At 44.2% G+C, this 21025-nt stretch overlaps 1 protein-coding gene across 2 annotated transcripts in view; it reads right to left on the bottom strand.

The window, feature by feature from the left end:
* Positions 1 to 21025, bottom strand: part of PITPNC1 (phosphatidylinositol transfer protein cytoplasmic 1) — a 257389-nt gene that overhangs the window by 120369 nt on the left and 115995 nt on the right. For both annotated transcript variants that reach the window (XM_059998410.1, XM_059998411.1), the window contains exon 2: positions 8543 to 8691. In XM_059998410.1, coding sequence (XP_059854393.1) covers positions 8543 to 8585 — 43 coding nt within the window. In that variant the 5' untranslated portion in view covers positions 8586 to 8691. The remainder of the gene's footprint in view (positions 1 to 8542; positions 8692 to 21025) is intronic.

The following is a 21025-nucleotide window of genomic DNA, read 5'->3' as shown; positions in this document are numbered from 1 at the left end:
TGCTCTATTTTCTCCAGTATATATATATATTTTTTTTTTAAATAAATTTATTTATTTATTTCTTTATTTTTGGCTGCCTTGGGTCTTCATTGCTGTGCACAGCCTTTCTCTAGTTGCGGAGAGCGGGGGCTACTTTTCATTGTGGTGCGCGGGCTTCTCATTGCAGTGGCTTCTCGTTGCAGAGCATGGGCTCTAGGCACGCGGGCTTCAGTAGTTGTGGCTCACAGGCTCTAGAGCGCAGGCTCAGTAGTTGTGGCCCACGGGTTTAGCTGCTCCGTGGCACGTAGTATCTTCCCGGACCAGGGCTTGAACCCGTGTCCCCTGCCTTGGCAGGCAGATTCTTAACCACTGCACCACCAGGGAAGTAACATCCAGTATATATTTAAAATACTATTAATTTATTTAATATTATATTCTATATATATAGAATATATATATAGAATATATGACTGAATATTCTAAAATATATAATGTTCTTATATACATGGCTATTGTTTCACTCCTGTCACTCATAACTAGAACGCGTTCCCATCAGGGCAGGGATCTTTGTCCTGTCCACTGCTGCTCACCCAGCCAGCACCTAGAATGATGCCTGGCACACAGCAGGTGCTCAATAAATATTTTCTGAATGAATGAAGATCGTCTCTGGATATTCAGAAGTCAATAATAACCATGAAGAGTCTTTCAAAATAGTGCGGAAATAAGCTCTTAGGTCAGAGTCTCTGGCCCCAACACTTCCTCTTTGACTTGTTGCCTGGGTAGTGGGCTCTCCCTCTGCCACATGAGCTGTGGGCAGTTAGCTCATACTGTGGGGAAGATCTGGGAGAACAGGAAGAAGAAATGTGAAAGAAAGACCCAAGCCACAGCAACAAGGCTCTACCAATGAGCTGAGGTAAGGTAAAGTGACCAGCTGGTGGCTTTGCTTATCCAGTTAAACAGGATTCATGGCTTAGGGAAGCTGTACCCTCTCCTACCCAGAGCCACGAGAAGCCAGGAGAGGTTGCCCTGCAAGGCAAGAGCCATGTAGTGGGAGAAATGTTCACGTTGTGCAAATCGATTCACGCATTAGGCGGAATCACCGTTAGAAGCTGGCAACCCTCCCTGACTGGCAGCTGCCAGCACAGCCTAATTAATCCAGCAGCAGTAGTGGAGAAGAACATGACACTTCATGACTGATAAACAAGCCTAAAAATAGGCTCCATCTTTTCTCCAATGCCCCTCCCCCCAATCAGATTCCCTCTCCTCATGAGCTTCAGTGGGAGGGGATTGGAGTGATGCTAGGGATGAAGTGAAAATGAAAGGGAACAAAAGAAAAGCCCCACCCTCACATGATTCTGGACAACAGGTTTTATTTAGAATCGCTGTTCCAGAGTTTGATTAGTATCTTGCCTCCTTCCCCTGGATGCCGGTTGAAACCAGGATTTTTGAAGACAAGCCAAGAAATACCACTTATTTGGTTAACTGAACTGGATCAAAGGCCCAAGGACAACCACCAAATGTACTAATGTATTAGAACTAATGTAATGTTCTAAATGCATTAGGCAGCCACCCAAATGTACTGCACATAACTGTATCAGACGCTACAGGAAGGGCCAGAGAGTTGAGTAACCCCACAGTACTGGGAGATAAGAGGCAAGTACTAGAAGGATAAATGGCATTTGAAAAAGACATTATGCTCAATTCAAAAATGGGCAAGGGATTTCAATAGACATGTCTCCGAAGAAGACATATAAATGGCCCATGGGCACATGAAAAGATGCTCAATGTCATTAGTCATTAGGGAAATGCCAATCAAAAACCCAAGCAAGATACCACTTCACACCCACTAGGATGGCTGTAATCAAAAAGACGAACAATAACAAGTGTCGGTGATTATGTAGAGAAATTGGAACCCTCATACATTGCTGGAGGGAGTGTAAAATGGTGCAGCCACTTTGGAAAACAGTCTGGAAGTCCCTCTCCCCACCCACTAGTAGCCTGGCTTGGCCTGGGAACTCAATGGGAAGCTTATGTTTGGAATTTTATTTTATTCTATTTACTTATTTTTTGGGCCATGCCATGCAGCTGGCGGGATCTCAGTTCCCCAGCCAGGGATTGAACCCAGGCCACAGCAGTGCAAGTCTGTAACCGTAACCACTGGGCCACCAGGGAACTCCCCATGTTTGAAATTTTAGAACAAATGATAGAAAGAAAAAATGGACAATTCAGACCCACCCACAGCAGCCACGATGGTAATGGCAGAATGAAAAGGTCAGTTTCACTTAAAGATGGTTGTCATCATTGCTGCTCTTGGCCTCTTGGAGCTGCCCTGAGAGCTGTCCATTCTCAAGCCTCCAGATAATTGTGTGGACCACTAACATCCTTACACAAAATGTCCTTTCTGGTCAAGACAGACTCAGAGAGGAGGCCCTGATGACACAGGGACTGAGTACTTCCAATACCCCAAATAGCTGCTTTGGGTAATAAATCAATAAAGCAGTTTCTGAATGTGATTTGTCTTCCCATACAGATTGACATAAGGAAGAGCATGCATTCCCTTTGCCAGCTCGTGAATTCAGGTCCACAGGACATTGATATTTCTTTGCGTTGTTATTTATTTATTTGGCCACACTGTGTGGCATGTGGGATCTTAGTTCCCCGACCAGGGATTAAACCCGCGCCCCCTGCATTGGAAGCGTGGAGTCTTAACCACTGGACCACCAGGGAAGTCCCTCTGTGTAAATTATTAAGTGGGCACTGGAACATCTTGGCTACTTCCAGTCCAACTCTCAGGACCCACTTCCCTGTGGTCAGTGAAGGGGTCCACAACATGCTACAGTGACATCAGGATTATTTTGAGCTGAAGACATTTGAGAATCCAACAGTCGCAGAAAGACACTTTTTCTGAACTCCCCTTATCTGCATAAAAACAGAACCTCCCAAAAGAATTCAACTGTCATAAATCCCCTCTCCGTGACTTTCACAACCAGAGAAGATTGACTCCGATCACCAGAGACAAGAAGTAAGCACCAGGATAAGAAATCACCTAAATAGACTTTGTCACAATGTCCATCTTGTCTCCCATCCATTCTCCTAAGGCCTCATTTATTTTTCATACATTTCTTTTCCCATAAATCTCTTTTCTCTCCCTCATTAAAAATTGTATATAAGGGCTTCCCTGGTGGCACAGAGGTGAAGAATCCGCCTGCCATTGCAGGTGACACGGGTTCGTGCCCTGGTCCGGGGAGATCCCACATGCTGCGGAGCAACTAAGCCCGTGAGTCACAACTACTGAAGCCCGCGTGCCACAACTACTGAGGCCCGCGCACCTAGAGCCCGTGCTCTGCAACAAGAGAAGCCACTGCAGTGAGAAGCCTGCACACCGCAACAGGAGTAGCTCCTGCTTGCCGCAACTAGAGAAAGCCAGCGCTCAGCAACGAAGACCCAACGCAGCCATAAATAAATAAATTAAAATTTATTTTTAAAAAATGGTATATAAGCCCCAAATTCTAACCACCCCTTTGAGTCACATTTTTCTGTATGCTCTTGCCTATGTACATGAATAAAAACTTGTCTTTTCTCCTGTTTATCTGTCAGTTTCAATTTAATTCTCGGGACCCGAATCACCAATAACTAAGTAGACTGAAGAAAAGTTTTTCCTCCTTGACACCACTCATAAGGTGGACAGATGAACTTACAAATAATGGAATCGGTTGACCTACGGCCCTACTTTGATCAGAATACAAGAACCATGTCTTAATTATTAAGAGATTCTCTCCAACACCAGAGCAATTTGTTACACGTTGTCAATTTCAATACACACTCATTTAATGAATCACAATTACAAAGGAGCCTCACCAACATGGCAGTCCCATGACCTGTGCATGCAGGACATGGGTTAACTCGAGGTGGGTTAACTCTAGTTTGTAACTACAAAGTAGTAGGTTTGGTTTACTTTTATGATTACGAAAATACTTATTATTTTATAGCTATGTCACATACCAATTTTTTCTTTCTTTCTCTCTTACTAAACCATAATCTCCCTGGTTCTGAGATAAAATAATGGACCTACTTTAGATTTGTGCAAAAGGAGCTAAAGGTATATTTTTTTCCGGTGCCTCACTGGTTATTCATTTATGTATGCTGGAGAGGAGATGAGACAATATCTGAAACAGACTTTAAGTATAGAAAATTAGGGTTGAAAAGGATCTGAAAGGTTGTCCATTTTAAGCACCTACTTGATGTTTCAATCTACTCAAGGACAGCCTGACAAGGGTGTGTTCTGCTTATGCTCAAACACCCCCAGCAGCAGCATAATTGACTATAAGTCACCTTACTTTGTTCTCTGATGGCTCAAATACTTAGATTTCTTCCTTAAACTGAGCCTAAATTTTTCTCCTGGCATTCTCACCCATTGGTCTTAGTCTAATTGGTCCTCTTGAGGTCATCTAGAATACATACGCCTAATCCTTCTCCCACCTGATCAAACCATTATACACCCAAGTCTAGCTTTTCTAGGTTAAATGTCCTTGGTTTCTTCCGGTATTCTTCATATCACTTGGGTTTCTAATCCTAAGATTCATATGAACAATTCTGGAAAAGTTCAGTAAGTAGGAGAGACTCACCTTACCAGACATCAAGACTCCTTATAAAGCTTTAGTAATTAGGAATTTTAGGATTATATTCTCAAATTCTGTTTAAAAACAACCTGGTTGGCATTTTAATTAGTTTTGCCTTAAATTTATAATTGATTTGGGAATTGATGGCAACTTTATTACATAGCTTTTCCCATCCATGAATATTCTCATTTGTCTAGGTTTTTTAAAATGTCCTCTGCTAATGTTTTATATTTTCCTCCGAAAAGATTTTGTATATCTTGTGGATTCTTTACTGGCTACCTTTAGGTTTCCTTTCTCTTATAAATGGAATTTTTTAAAATTATTTTTTCCATTTATTGCTCCTGCACTATAATAGTGTTACTGATTTTTGTATTATGAATTTTATACCCAGCAATCTTGTCAAATTCTCAAATCGATGTTAACAATCAGTCATAAATCTGATCAGGTCATGAATTACTATTATTATACTCTGAGGTATTTGATTTGCTAAAGTTTCATATAGGATTTTCCTGTCTATGTTCTTAACTGAAATCAGTCTATAAGCTTCCCTTTTATACTGTTACTGTTCAGTTTTGTTATCAAGATTCATGTGGTAGGCACTATTAGTTGCCTTCCCAGCCATCACCATGTATTTCCCACCTCCTTTCTTAGAAGCAGATCATGCCTCTCTTGAACATCTTTCCTTTTTTAATCAGGGAGGAAAATCTCACATCTCATTGGCTGGAACTAGGTCACTTGCCATCCCTAGTTGCAAAGGTGGCTGGGAAAATAAGTATCTGACATTTTCAACCCGTGAAATACTTAGAAATTTTTACATTTCTAAATGATGAGGGAGTTCATTTATTGTTGCTACCAATTTCTTATTGTCATGCTCTTTAATCAGCCAACAGGATCTACACAATATTGATTTTCTGGTATTTGAGACTGGTTTCTGGCCTACTTTGTATAATCAGTTTTTTTCATGTGTGTTTGAAAGGCATGTTGGTTCCAGGGTCTATTAATGTCCACTATATCAAGCTTGTAATTCTGTCATTTACATCTTCTCTATGTTTCTTCAATTGTTTGTCTATTCGATCTATCAGTTTATTAAACAAGTAGGTTAAAATCTCCCATTATAACTTTAGGCCACTTGTGATTTTGTCAGTGTTGCCATATCTTTGTTGAGCTAGGTTCAGGTTTAGGGTGTAACACACATTATTATTGTGATCACTGACACATTTCAATTTATCATCTGACAAACAAAATTTGTTTTCTATTTACTGTGCTTTTTGTAGGCTTCTCTTTGTTCTTCCTCTGCCTTCCATTGGATTGGTCAAGTTTTCTCTTGGAAGTTACATATTATTTTACTATTCTTTTAGAGGTTACCTTTACATTTTGAATACACATATTAGCCTTAAATTTTTAAAAAATATTTATTTGGCTGAGACAGGTCTTAGTTGCAGCATGTGGGATCTTTTAGTTGTGGCATGCAGGCTCTTAGCTATGGCACGCAGTATCGAACCCAGGCCCCCTGCATTGGGAGCACAGAGTCTTAACCACTGGACCACCAGGGAAGTCCCTGCCTTAAATTTTTTTTAATTAATAAACATCTCTTTTTTCTTCCTAGATGATATTAGCAACTTAGAGTACTTTTTTTTTAACTATACTTACTACCCTTTCATCTTCTGTTATTATTGTCTGTTATTTAAATTCCACAAATATTTCCAATTACTAACTATTCATATATTTGAAACATTCTATGCTCATTCAGATTTGTCCAGATGTTTACCAATTTCTTTGTTTACTATTATTTTTAGATTCCCTCCTCCTATTTCTTGGTTTCAATTTCCTTTTACTTCAAGTACAACCTTTAGTAGTTCTTTCAATCTGTGTCTCTGAGTAGTAACCTTTCTCAGCCCTTGATTGTCAGACATGATTTTTTTTGCACCATTCTCAGTCCCAACACCCCATTTACATGCACCGAGGCTACACTTCCTGTCCCCTTATGGGAATGACATCCACAGCCCCTAGGTGTCAGGGCCCACACTCAGTTCTGACATCCCCCAGCTTACTTAGCATTAACTCATCTGCTTTCCACTCCAGTTAGTTTCCTCTTTATTTCTAGTACCTGAGGATTTCCCTTTCTTTGCTTTGAACTCAGCTTTATATTGTTATATTTCATCCTGTGTCTGTCATATGAGGTGGGGGGAGGGTCCGTATTAATCCTTTTAGTTATTATTACTGGAAGTCCAGATATTCTATTTATAACAAATTTCCCTCTTACTAATGTTTAGTATTCTCCTTTAAAATAAATGTCATATATTTTGATAGAGAAAACAGACATGACAGAGACAGCTGGACACTTCTTGTTCTGTTTCAGGAAAAGTTATAAAGTTTTCTAATTTCTTGAATTTGGTACACAGGGAACATTTCCCAGGCAATAACTTTGGAAAATGCAATCGTCTGCTGAGAAATGGAATTTTCTGTAGGTTTGTATCTATTTTCTTGCACCACCCCCCTGCCCCACTTCTCTTTGCTCTACAGAGGTGATCGATGCTCAATATTTGATTTTGAGTACACCCTTTGCACTAAGAATGCCAAAGCAGCATATTGAGAAACCTCTCTCTGCAAGGAAGCCATCCTCAGGCTAGACCCAGAGCTCAGCTACTCCTGCAAATCAACAGCTGGCTGCAGGCTGCACTGGTTCCAAATCCTGGGAATTCACAGCTACTGATAGATGAACAGGATCAATCTCATTTGCATTTCATCGTGACTCAGGAATTCCCTGGTACTGCTTCCCTGGGAGGATTAAATCAGCCAGGGTCAGGATATTGGTCTGAGAGATTTCCAAACACGCTGACAGAACACAAACCCTCCCATCAAGAAGAAATAGTCCCCTTCAGCCTGTCGAAGGGTAGAGGTCATACAAGAATGAGGGAATCCAAATATGGCTCCTCTCAGAAACACCTGACCGTGGCACTGAGCATGGAGAAATATTCACAAGCGTCAGTGTTTAAACTGGGGACACAGTCCAGCTACTATGCTGGAAGTGCTTTCTGGATGAGAAAAGGCCAATAGGAGAGGCCATAGATGGTGGTAAAGAGTATTCATGGAGATGCTAGCAATGACCACAATGGTCATATGCTGGTTCACTGACATAGACAGTTACTTTTGAGAAAATATGGCACGTGACTACAAATGTTCTGACCCAGAAAACTGAAAGGAAGAAAATGACCTGGAAGCGGGGTGTAAGGTCGGGAGAAGATCAGACAAGCCCCAACAATCAATTATGTCATTAGTGATAAGAAAACAGAAGAGATTAAAGAATGTATTTTGCAAAACAGAAATGGCAGTCCTGATCAGTGCTGGTTGATCATCCTTGAATCTTTACCCTTTCAGAGGAGAGATGACAACCTCTACCTTGGGAAGGATGGGTCTACTTGAGAAACAGAAACCACCCGAGTACTCCATATCACTTTGGTCACAGGTGACCGGTGGTTGTGTCATCTCCCTTTGCGGACACCCAAGTGGTCACTCGGCAGGAAGTGGAAATCTTACTGAGTCAAGACCCCAACAGCACACGGCCACATTCAGCACTTACTTTTGTACAACTTACAGGCAAAGCTGCCTCTTTCCTTCTGCTAACCCGGGACCACGGGTGAAGACAAAGCCCTTTCATTCTTAAGATCAGATTTCATCTTAACATGTCGTGGAAGGGTTGGGAGAGGTAAGAGGAAAGCTCCTCCTGATGAAAACGCGCTTGAGGACTATTTTGCAGAACGCAGGGGTTTCTGTTTTTGGCAGCAACTAGACTGGCAGTTTTGGAGGGCGGATGTAAAGACTTTCCAAGTCACCTTTTTATCCCAGACAGTCACAGCCTCTACCTCAGTCTTGCAGTGGGGCTGGGTGGGAGCCCCTGGGCAGGGTGGGCGCCCGGAGGCGGAGCACCCGCTGCCAGGACTTACCTGTTGAGATACACGCGTTTCTCCGTGAACTGCCCGTTCCCATGGTGAGGGTCCTCGAAGGGCTCGTTCTGGACGACCTCCACCCCTTCTCCTCGGTCGCTCTGTTCGTGGCTGTGCTTGCTGATCATGTACAGCTGTCCAATTTTGTACTACAAAACACACAGACACAGAGGGGTCAGACCCATCGCTCGCCTCCGAAAACTGCCCCCGCGCCACCGCCGCCGCTGCGCCGCAAGCAACTCAGAGCATCAGCACTTCCTGTTGAGAAAAGAAAGCAGGCACGTGGGCCTGCTGGTACTCTTCCCCAGGAAGAAGGTGGAGAACGAGCTGTGAGTAGAATGCAGAAACGGCCTGTTCCTGTGAACACTCTGCATCACCTTGGCAGATACTTGCCGGTGTGGCCGATGGCCTTCAAGGTTTGGCAGCCGATCAACCAACCCATGGGTAGCAGCTGGGAGGTGGGCACGCTGGAGTCTCCCTTTCCACTCTGGCTCTACAGGGTTAAGTGACGCTGAAGTCCTATCCTGCTTGGCTCAAGACAGGCTCAGACAGGCTAAGGTTTGTGATTTCTGTCCCTTCTTTCTGCCTGATTAACTGCATTGCTGGGCACAAGAGAATTAGATGTCACCTGTCTCTTCCATCGCCTCTCTCAAAGTGTTCAACTCTCCTGGAGGCCTCTGTCCCATAGAATGGTGGTTCTCAAAGGTGGCTGGACGTTAGAGTCACCTGGAAGCTTTAAAAAAAAAAACCCTCCAGATGCCCAGGCCCCACTATGAGTGGAAACTGGACCCACCTTTAGGCTGGTCCACAAGGAGGAAAATCTACAGTATCTTTAAGTCCTGGGGCTTTAGTGCGGGGCCTTCCAGGCTGAGATGCCAGAAGTTACATGTGCTTACACGAAAATGATAAAATGGAATAACATGTAATGTGAACACTGTCCGTGCCACCTGTATCTTTGAGCTGTTCCATTCTCTTTCTTGCCTCTCTGAAAACCCTGGGGCCAGCAGGCATCTCTTCACCCAGTGAACTTCCAAAGTGACAAAACTAATTTGACGGAGGGGAAAAGAAGAGAGAGAGGAAGGAGGGAGTCAAATGACTTTTGCACCGAGGAAGTCTGCTCAGAATCAGCAGGCAGGGCGATGAGACACTGCTGTGGTCCTTCCACAGATTCGGTGTGAAAAAACACACAGCGTCAGCATCATCAAGGCCCGAGGGATGGGGGGAAGGGGCCTGAGTCTGCAGCAGGCTAATCACGGCTCCGGGTTATTCCCAAAGAGCCCAGGCCAGCAGGTATGTAGGTCCCCTGTCTATGTGCATAAGAGAGAGAAATAGATTTTAAATTAAGGGGGCATGTATAATGTACAAGTCAACAGTGCAGTCAGTTCCAAAGCTGAGAGGACACACACGTCCAAAGGTCCCTCTTCCATTCTGAGGCAGGTGCCGGGAGGGGAGTGTGAACAGAATGGGAAAGGCTCTGGTGTGAGGCCAGCCTGAGGGACCAGGCCCAGTAACCATGACAATGGGAACTGCAGCCTTCTGGCTCTTCTCAAAGGGCAGTGCTTCCTGTCTGTGCCACGCCTCTCCCCCAGAAGGGTCTGCATTTAAAATGCGTTTAATGTAACTGTGTGTGTGTGCTGAGGATAAGAGCAGGGAGAGGAGAGAGGAAAATCAAAGATAAAATTTATTTTTAAACAAATTTTGGGATTAGAAACTTGCCTTGGCTTCCCCTCTTCCCTTTGCTCACAAAGACGGACTAATACTGTTTCAAGGAGGAAGACAGTGAGAAAAAGTTTACAGATTGGAGATATGTGAGATCAACACTCTACCTTATACGGATGGGCACACAAGCCTGGAACAGCATGTCCAGCTGCCCAGGGGGTGGAGATTTCACTGGCAGTTGCTTTGTACTTGGAGTTCAAAAAAATACGTGTTTACTTACAATGGAATATTACTGTGCCATAAAAAGGAAGGAAGTACTGATACTGATACTGCTTAATGTGTGTTACCAGTTGAATTGTGTTTTCCCAAAATTCATATGTTGAAGTCCCAGTACCTCAGAATGTGACCTTATTTGGAGATAGGGTCCTTACAGAGGTAATCAAATTAAAATGAGGTCATTAGGATGGGCACTAGTCCAATAGGACTGGTTTCCTTACACAAAGGGGCAAGTTGGACATAGAGACACTCATAGGAAGAATAGGAGATGAAGCGATGCACGAAGATGGCCATCTACCAGCCAAGGACGGACCTGGAACAGATCCCTCCCTCCCAGCCTTCAGAAGGAACCAGCCCTGCCTGCTGACACTTGATCTTTGACTTCCACCATTCACAACTGTGAGCCCTTACAACTCTGGTTGGTTAAGCCACCCATTCTGTGGTGCTTTGCTATGGCAGCCCGAGCAAACCCATACAATGGGTACGGGGCTTCCTTTTGGGGTGATGAAAGTGTTCTGGATCTGGATAGAGGTGGTGGTTGCACAATATTGTGAGTGTACTAGATGCTGCTGAATTGACTTTAAAATGGTTAATTTTGTGTTATGTGATTTCCACCTTGTGGAAAGGGAATGCTGCCACCATTCCAGTAAACAATGAATGTTTGCCGGCCATCAAGCCATTAGCCCCTGTAGCCACACAACGTCCCCCCACCCCACCCAGCCCCAATGGCGTGCCCTGAGGGGAATTCAGGATGGAGACAAAAATGTAACATTCTGTGCTTTGGATACTGGCCCTAGATAGTTAAGATGTATATCTAAGGAATCATTTCAATGAGCCCAGACTCTTGCATCTTCCCACACATAAAAAAAACTCCAGGCCTTCCCTGGTGGCACAGTGGTTAAGAATCCGCCTGCCAATGCAGGGGACACGGGTTCGAGCCCTCGTCCAGGAAGATCCCACATGCCGTGGAGCAACTAAGCCCGTGCGCCACAACTACTGAGCCCATGCGCCGCATCTACTGAAGCCCACGTGCTCTAGGGCCTGTGCTCTGCAACAAGAGAAGCCACCGCAGTGAGAAGCCCACGCACTGCAATGAAGAGTAGCCCCCACTCACCACAACTAGAGAAAGCCCGCGCGCAGCAACAAAGACCCTACACAGCCAAAAATAATAAATAAATAAATTTATAAAGAAAGACAAAAAAAACTCCTATATATTCTGGCTCCTCCTTTACCTCTTGGAGCAGTTTCTCAGAGCTCTAGGACTCAGTAAGCTCCCCAAATACAACTTAACTTGCGTCTTTTAGGTTGTGCATTTTTCTTTAGTTGAAAACCTCAATTGTTTTAAAAAAAGTGTTGACCCCACTTCTGAAGCAGATACCCCTGAGCCAAAATGCTGTCAAGGGCTTTAGTCGGGGGTGGGGGGACTTGACAGAAGGGATGCCTATCCCTGGACCATCTCCAGGAGCTCCAACTCACTCACGCATGAAAATGTATGGGACCAAGGGCGATGCATGACACAGAAAAGCCATTAGCCAGACGCGAGTCAGCCTGGCTGCGCTCAGCTCAATTGCTTCCTGCCCTGTTGAAAGGAAAGGGCCGAGGCAGCCAGAGGCTGATTCACCGTCAGCCAGAGGAGGGCCTGGCTGCCCAGCCTCATTGATCATTCTGGTGGCTCCTGAAAGAGCCATTGCAGGGCAGACACCAGCATTAGCTCACTAAGATAGCGTCAGGCCGTGGGCGACTGACAGACGCTGGAGGCAGTAACGTGGGTGACATTGTTGGGAGGTGGCGGGACACTCAAGCCCAGACACTGAGGTGGTCAAGGGCCCTGCGGCTGTCACTTTATTCACGCTCAAGCAAATCAGGCCTGTTCTCCTGGTTGTGGCCATCTGAGCTGGGCCATCCAGAAGCAGAGGTTTTAAAACACAAACTGACTCAAAGACACATGCATCGAGAAGCTTCTCAATTAGAGCGGACAGGGCAGGACAGAGAGTCCTTCAACCGTGTCTCAAAATCACCAGAGATATTCCTAAAAATGCTGAATCCTGGGCCATTCCAGCCCTTTTACATTCACACTCTGAGGTAGATGGAAGTTGGGGATCTTACCCAAATACAACGCTAAAAGCTGAGAACCACTGCGGCAGAGAGTGGGGAAGGCCTTCATTAGTACTTGCTCAGTACCAGACGGTGCCAAGACCAAAAGGTTCCATCTTTAGGGGACCTGTTTCTTCTTTCCTCTTTTAACACTGAATTCTTGCAAAGCTCTATCACTAATTCAGTGAGAATACTACATCACAGATCACCAACTCCAAACAAACTTGTATGTGAAATGAAGGCTGCGAAATCCATAGACTCAGAAGGATTCGGAAGACACTGAAGCCAGAGAGTCGATAACAGAATTGATAATGATGATGGTGGTGGTGATAGAGTAAAGCTTAACTGATTGCCTATCAGTGAGAGGCACCAATTAAGTGCTTTATATTCATTTCTAAGACTCACAATGATTCAGGTACATATTTACAGATGAGGAAGCTGAGTCTCCGAGAGGCTAGAGACTTCCTCCTGCCACGTGGCTTCTAGGTGGCAGAGCTGGTTTGAAGACCATGGGTCTGTACTCTTTCTTCTCCACTCAGCTTCAGCCCTTATTTCTCTAACAGGTGAACTGCTTTAACAAACCTAGATCTCATTATGATGAACAAAGAGGGATGGTTCAGAGCCACTGCCTTTGAACTTTGCTATTTCAGAAGATGAAGAACAAAAGTCTGATATCATTTGAAAGATCAAAGTTGTTTAAACTGTGCGCACATATGGAATGGTGGAGCAATTATGCTCTAACTTTGTAAAATCTACTGTTATAATTCCAGAGTTTGGGGAAATCATCATTACAGGCAATCACGATTAGAGACAGCTCTGCGCTGCAGGGCTGAGCCTCCATGAGAGCCATCATCAGAACAGCTACCCCAAATAATTCTCTCTGTAGTCAAAAAAAAACCCATGGGGACGCAGATCTTTCCCATTTGCATGCAGCACTGCATGTTTGATAAAGCTGCAGAACTTGAGGGAAGGCAGAGTTGCATAACATGCCTGGAAAAGCCAAGGGGGTTTCATCACTTTGTACTTTTGCAAACTCTGTGACTGGGCACGACCAAGGTACTTAATACAGTTCACCTCAAACCCTGATTTTTAGAAAAGGTGACCCCAAGTCAAAACTCCTGATTATGGTAAGGGATTATTAACTGACCATCACCAACACCTAAATAGCATCCTTGCCATTAGAAGTACTAGGCCCAAAGTTTTAGGTTCAGTAGAACCCTAAGCTTTCACTTAACTGCCCCTTCCCCCAATTGCTGAGCTTCAGAGATCTCTGCAAGGCCAGGCTCCCATATTCCCCTCCATGAAGAACCAAGGGGGTGTCATCTTTCTTCCAATCCCTCCCTTCCTGCCCCCTTTCTCATCCTTCATTAGTCCCAATACCTTTTTCAAACATCACGATGTGAAAGGTGGGAACCACTGTTTTGCAATAAACATTATTCAGCCTGGATGGAGTTATTCCCTGATGTCATGACTCAGGTCTTCAAGGCCCCAGATTGGGAATCAGAATTTACAACTATTTCCACTTCTACCATCAAAGCAGACAGATACCACACAATATGACAACCACGGAGAAATACCTGTCCCTCTGACTTAACCTGATATCATGTATGTTTCCATCTTTGAAATGTGCATGATTCCTGCCTCTCTCACTCTGGCTGTGTGGAGAGAGGAAAGAGCAGAGGGTGATACAAGGTGGCATTGCTGGGAGTTTGCCACATTATTCACATCACCCTTAATGCATTTCTTGGCTTTTTTCCCCCAGTCTTCTCTACTCTCAATAAACGGACCTCAAAGCACAGTGGAGCAATTGCCTCACGATGCCCAAGGAGCCCCCTGCAGAGAATGCCTGAAAGATAAAACATCACCCAGGACTCCAGTGCATTGCAGTCTTCACGCCAAGTGGTGCCAAAATTGTAATTCCACTCGGGGAAGGGGATGTGATGAGGCCAGATTTTAACAACCTCATATCAGAAAACTAGAGGCTAGAGCCAGCTGTTTTCTAGAATCTCACAGCACAGCTGAGGCAGTGGGACAAATGCTCTGGTCCAGCAGTCAGCAAACTATGTGGCCTGGTGCCTGTGTTTTTAAAATAAAGTTTCATTGGAACACAGCCGTACTCATTCATTCTGTGACTGCTCTCACGATACCACAGCAGATACTGTGTGGTTCAAAGAGCTGAAAATATTTACTATCAGGCCTTTTACAGAAAAAGGTTGCTGACCCCTGTCTAGTGCAGTGCTACTGGGTCCAGCACTAACCAGCGCTGTCCGGGATGGTGGCCACTCGCCATATGTAGCTTATGAGCATTGGAAATGGGGCCTGTGCGATGGAGGGACTGAATTTAAAATTTTCTTTCCTTTTAATTAACTTAAACTTTAAAACTGATACTCGATTCAGCTATAAGAAAACTTTTACATACGTCTGAGACACACCATTCAGTAGACATAAATCTACTGTTTAAACTGAAAACTTTTATGAAATCTCAATTCACATCAGGTACCTCTGATGAAATTTTAGCATCTGGCTTGAGACTGCTTATAAGTGTAAAACGCACACTTAGTAACAACAGCAAAAAACTTAGTAACAACAACAAAAAAAGTAAAGCTCATTAATAATTTTTAAATTGACTGCATATGGAAATGATAGTATTTTAGAGATACAGGGTTAACTAAAATATATTCTTAAAAATAACTTCACCTGTTTCTTTACATATGTGGTTGGCATTTGTGGCTCACATATTTCTATTGGATGGTGCTGGTCTAAGCCCTAAACTTGACCATCAGGGATGGAGAGTCAGGCCATCAATCCATACCAAGACTTCAGAGGCTGGCTGGTCAGGTCAAGGGTTTCCATGTGTTTCCAAGCTAGCGAGGTAGGGCACTGGTAATAAGGCATACATTTGGAGAAGCTCTCCCTTTCTGAGGACTGGCATTACCTGGACCTCCAGAGAGGTGATAATTGTTCACTGTGTGCTATGGTGGAAAGCACTGCAGTTTTAAAATTGAAAACCTGCAGCCAAAGTCCTGATTCTGCCTTTGATGAGTTTTGTAACCCTAGACAATTTGCTTAACTGAGCCACAGTTTCTTATCATTAAAATGGGACTAAGGAAACACCTCATGGGACATGGTGACAATCAAGTGAGAAAAAAACTTACAAATTAATATGCTTTATAAAATGTAAAACTGTACGCTGTAGCTATGGCTCCTTCTGTTTGGCAACACATCTGACTGGGAGGTGAAGATCTGTTTCATTTGTTTCCATTTTGCTACAGTTCTTTTTTTAAAAGGTCAAATCTTTATTTATTTTTGGCTGCATTGGGTCTTCGTTGCTGCGCCTGGGCTTCCTCTAGTTGCAGCGAGCGGGGGCAACTCTTTGTTGCAGCACACGCGCTACTCATTGCGGTGGCTTCTCTTGTTGCGGAGCACGGGCTCTAGGCACGCAGGCTTCAGTAGTTGTGGCTCACGGGCTCTAGAGCGCAGGCTCAGTAGTTGTAGCGCACGGGCTAAGTTGCTCCACGGCATGTGGGATCTTCCCGGACCAGGGCTCGAACCCGTGTCCCCTGCATTGGCAGGTGGATTCTTAACTACTGCGCCACCAGAGAAGTCCCTTGCTACAGTTCTATACAGGCTAAGAGAACAAGGCATCTGCCATACACACCCCTACAATGCAAAAATCGGGGAAAACCTGAGCATCAGCCCAAGACCGTCATTTCCTTCTGCAAAAATTGTATTAGATGGTAGTCAGATCAAACACTTCCCAAAACGTTATAAAAAAACTTGGGAACATCCATTTATATGACGTCCCTAGGGCAGTCAAATTCACAGAGACAGAAAGTAGAATGGTGGTTGCCAGCAGGGGTGGGGAGTTAACGCTTAATAGGACAGAGTTTCTGTGTGGGATGATGAAAAAGTTCTGGGGATGGATGGACGGTGTTGATGTTTGCATAACAATGTGAATGCACTCAATGCCACTGAACTGTACACTTAAAAATGGTTAGAACGGTAAACTTTATGTGATGTATATTTCATCACAATTCTTTAAAAAACCTGGAACATGTCGTTTTCCCCTGTCGCTTACTTACTTCACGCCTCAAGGTGGCCATCTATCAGTGATTCTATTTTTATGATTATGAAAAAACTTTTTTTAGGACAGGGACTTCTATATTTGGATGGACCTTTGGTTTGGAAGCTTATTTGAAGGTGTTGAGCCAAGGGGACAGAACTATAAAATGACTTCCCCCAGAGACAATGTTGCATGAGACGCCCGATTCCTGCCATGCCGGGGGAGATGCCTGGCTCGCTCTGCCCTAAACTTAAATGTCTTTGACATTAGCAATCTGGAGGATTCCTGTTGCTGATGTTCCCAAGCAACATGGTGCTGACTGTGACAGTGTTACGGACAAACAGCCTGACAGAAGGGAAAGAGTGATTAACCGAATACAAATGCATTCTGACCCCGCCAACCTTAACTAGGGTCACTGAGAACCCCAGCTCACAGTTCACAGCCCAGCTCCTCCATCTGCCTGGGAGCAACTCTACAACAAGCCCAATTCCATTTCCTTTATTCCATTGGGAAGGTATGGTGTGTATTTTTACCTCTAAGGGCTGGATCTGATTTGGGTTCTGCAACGACATGACTGGCTAGCCCCATCAGTCCTTCTGGCTCTGCAACTCAAATGTCCAGATTTCTCCATGTAGACAAGTGAGGTTTAAAAAAAAAAAGAAGGTGTAAAGTTCCTTGGTGTTTCGTCAGCTCTCTCTCTGCCAGGTCAATAAAGCACGAAAACCAATATCCGATCCCACAAAGAAAATACAAACCTGCAGCTCATATTTCAGGATATCAGTGCTTCATCACATATTTATCTTTTCTCCCGGATCTTTATAAGCAGCTATCAGAGGTGCCTTGTTTATTACGTAATACTGTGTCATAATGCCAGGGTGCAGGAATGAAAAAGCTGATAAAAAGATTTAAGCAGGAGCTGGGTTATTGACATTTAATTCAAAAATCCACCTTCTGTGACAAACTAATATAAACAGCATTGTAGGCTGGTGCTTAACCCATTCTAAGTTTTGGACTAAACTGAATAGAAATAGAGCAACTCAATGCCAAGGAAAGGGCTCAGGGTATGCTTCGTGCTGGTGCAAGCAGAACTCTACACACCTGTGACTGTACAAAACCGTAAATTGTTTCTAGTACACTCAGCCGTCCAGCAGCATAATCCACTTGACCGAGTACAGGAGGGTATAGTATATGAAAAGTAAGAGTGCACATTAAAAAAAAATAAGTTTATTTATTATTTTTGGCTGCATTGGGTCTTCGTTGCTGCACATGGGCTTTCTCTAGTTGCGGCGAGCGGGAGCTGCTCTTCGTTGCAGTGTGTGGGCTTCTCATTGCGGTGGCTTCTCTTGTTGCGGAGCACGGGCTCAGCTGCTCCGCGGCATGTGGGATCTTCCCGGACCACGGCTCGAACCCGTGTCCCCTGCATTGGCAGGGGGATTCTTAACCACTGCACCACCAAGGAAGTCCCAAGAGAGCACATTTTAACTGCTCCTTCCAACACTGACTCATCCTTGGGGGTGGTATTCTAGCCCTGAGAACTCATTTGATACACATATTGAAAAGCCAAAATGATAACACAGAGTGAGTAGAGCCTACTTCATAAGCATCGGCTCAGGCAAGAGGTGTCATCCCCTGGTATTGATAAATGAGAATCTGAACACGTTAGCCATTAGAGAGCAGCATGAAAAACCACAGAGAGCAAAGACAGGAGCTGCCAGAACTCAGTTCAAAACCACAAGGGTAGTTGGCCCTTGAGGCAGAACATAGGATTTCTCCAGACTTTGGTTGGGGGACACTCTTGGTCCCTTCTCGTTCGTGCACTGAACAAACAGAGTACATCAGGCTCTGTAGATACTGGAGGCAGAGCGATGAACAAGGTCGACCTGGTCTCTGGAGAAGAGGAGGGTTTCCTGAGTTCCACCTCGAAGACACAAGGCTGTGAGCTGAAGGAACTTGAGGCTGACGTAAAAGCCATGGGACCATTTGCCAAGAAATGTGAAACCAACTGCAACTCAAGTAAATGGAGAGGTTTGGTAACAGGGCTGACTTTTAGAAAGCAATCAAGGCTCTTGTGTTTACTACAAAGCAGAAACCCACAGCCAATCACAAGACCAAAAAGGGAGAAAACTAAGATAGAACCTTCCCAGAAATATATCCTGCACCGTCTCCTTGCCACACCCTGCTGTGTCGATGCTCATCTCCTTAACCTTGGCCTCATAACCAGAGGTGTTTCTAGGAGAGAGTTCTAGCTTTATGGGGGTAACAGGCTCTTTCCAGAATTAGAAAAGCCCCTGTTTGTGAAGCCTATTGTACCTACCAATCCTTCAGGAAAATGATGGGTGACATCAAGAGATGCTGTTGTTCTGGTTAAAGCTAGAAATATACTCGTAGGAATGACAGCAATTAGTTTTAGTGTCTTTGAGAACTTCTGAGAGCAGAAGAGCACACTGAATGCAAAGAGAAGCACGTGCTGCTTCATGTACAATTGAACAATGGGAGTTCTTAATGTTTTGAAAGAATTATTCAAGACACTTCATGCCTAGAACAAGAAGATCTCAGTAATATTTGAAGGTCACTGAACCCCTTTGCTTGCTTAAGTGCTAGTTGACACGGCAAGTGGTTTCAGGGCTCTGCTAACTCTAGAGCAATGATGAGAGTTATGACCAAGTTATATCTGTGGTTCAAAGTCTGGAAAACTCCAGCATCTGTTTTCACCCCACTTTGGAGGAGTGGCCCCAGGTTTCACATGCCTGCAGTGGTACCTGTAGCCCATAGGTAGCTGTAGGGTATGTGGCTGGGAAGGCACCATTCTCCTAAGCAATAGCAGCCTATGGGTGTTTCTTCCTTGGTAAAAAGAAGCAGATAACTGATGGAGAAAAGTACAGTTGTCAACTCCTGCTCTCCTGAGACAGTTAATGAAGACAGGCAAAATAGAGTAAACTGGGTACATTTCCAGGAATTGCTACATTTAAAAATCTATCTTTGGGGCTCCCCTGGTGGTGCAGTGGTTGAGAGTCCGCCTGCCGATGCAGGGGACACGGGTTTGTGCCCCGGTCCGGGAGAATCCCACATGCCGCGGAGCGGCTGGGCCCGTGAGCCATGGCCGCTGAGCCTGCGCGTCTGGAGCCTGTGCTCCGCAACGGGAGAGGCCACAACAGTGAGAGGCCCGCGTACCGCAAAAAAAAACCACAAAAAACAAAAAATTCTATCTTTTTCAGATACATGCACCCCAATGTTCACAGCAACACTATTTACAATAGCCAAGACATGGAAGCAACCTAAATGTCCATCGACAGAGGAATGGATAAAGAAGATGTGTTATATATATATACACACACACGATGGACTGCTACTCAGCCATAAAAAAGAATGAAATAATGCCATCTGCAGCAACATGGATGGACCCAGAGATGATCATACTAAGTGAAGTAAGTCCGAAAGACAAGTATCATATGATATCACTTATATGTGGAATCTAAAGTATGACACAAATGAACTTATCTACAAAACAGAAACGGACTCACAGACATAGACAACAGACCTGTGGTTGCTAAAGGGGGAGTAGAGGAGGGATGGAGTGGGAGTTTGGGATTAGCAGATGCAAACTATTGTATAGGATGGATAAATGACAAGGCCCTACTGTACAGCACAGGGGACTATATTCAATATCCTATAATAAACCGTATGGAAAAGAATATGAAAAAGAATATGTATAATATATGTGTGTGCGTGTAACTGAATCACTTTGCTATACATCAGAAACTAATACAACATTATAAATCAACTATACTTCAATAAAAATACAAATAAATAAATAACTTTCTGATGCATCTCAGACTTATTCTAATGACCAAGAGAGAGATTCCATCAAATGGTACTTTTAAGGCCGAGTGGTGACCCTGTTCTTGCTCCGTCAACAGTCAGTAATCCTCCATCTCTGTGCATTCTCCTAGGGGAGGCAACGCCGTGATGAAATAAATACAATTCACCGTGTTTTCAAAGAGTGGGGAGAAAAAAGAACACAGAGACAAAATGATGAATCGGAATGCTGTTCCTCACAGGATTCTTTTTTTATTTTTTAATTGTGGTAAAATATAGTTAACAAAATTTACCATTTTAGCCTTTTTTTTTTTTTTTTTTTTTTTGCGGTACGCGGGCCTCTCACTGCTGTCGCCTCTCCCGTTGCAGAGCACAGGCTCCAGACGCGCAGGCTCAGCGGCCATGGCTCACGGGCCCAGCCGCTCCGCGGCACGTGGGATCTTCCCGGACCGGGGCACGAACCCGTGTCCCCTGCTTCGGCAGGCGGACTCTCAACCACTGTGCACCAGGGAAGCCCGTTTTAGCCATTTTTAAATGTAGAATTCAGTTGCATTAAGTTCATTCATAATTGTTGT

This window comes from Delphinus delphis, chromosome 19 (assembly GCF_949987515.2).
Source record: "Delphinus delphis chromosome 19, mDelDel1.2, whole genome shotgun sequence".
Classification (NCBI taxonomy): Eukaryota; Metazoa; Chordata; class Mammalia; order Artiodactyla; family Delphinidae; genus Delphinus; species Delphinus delphis.
This window is presented reverse-complemented; position numbering and strand designations above follow the sequence as displayed.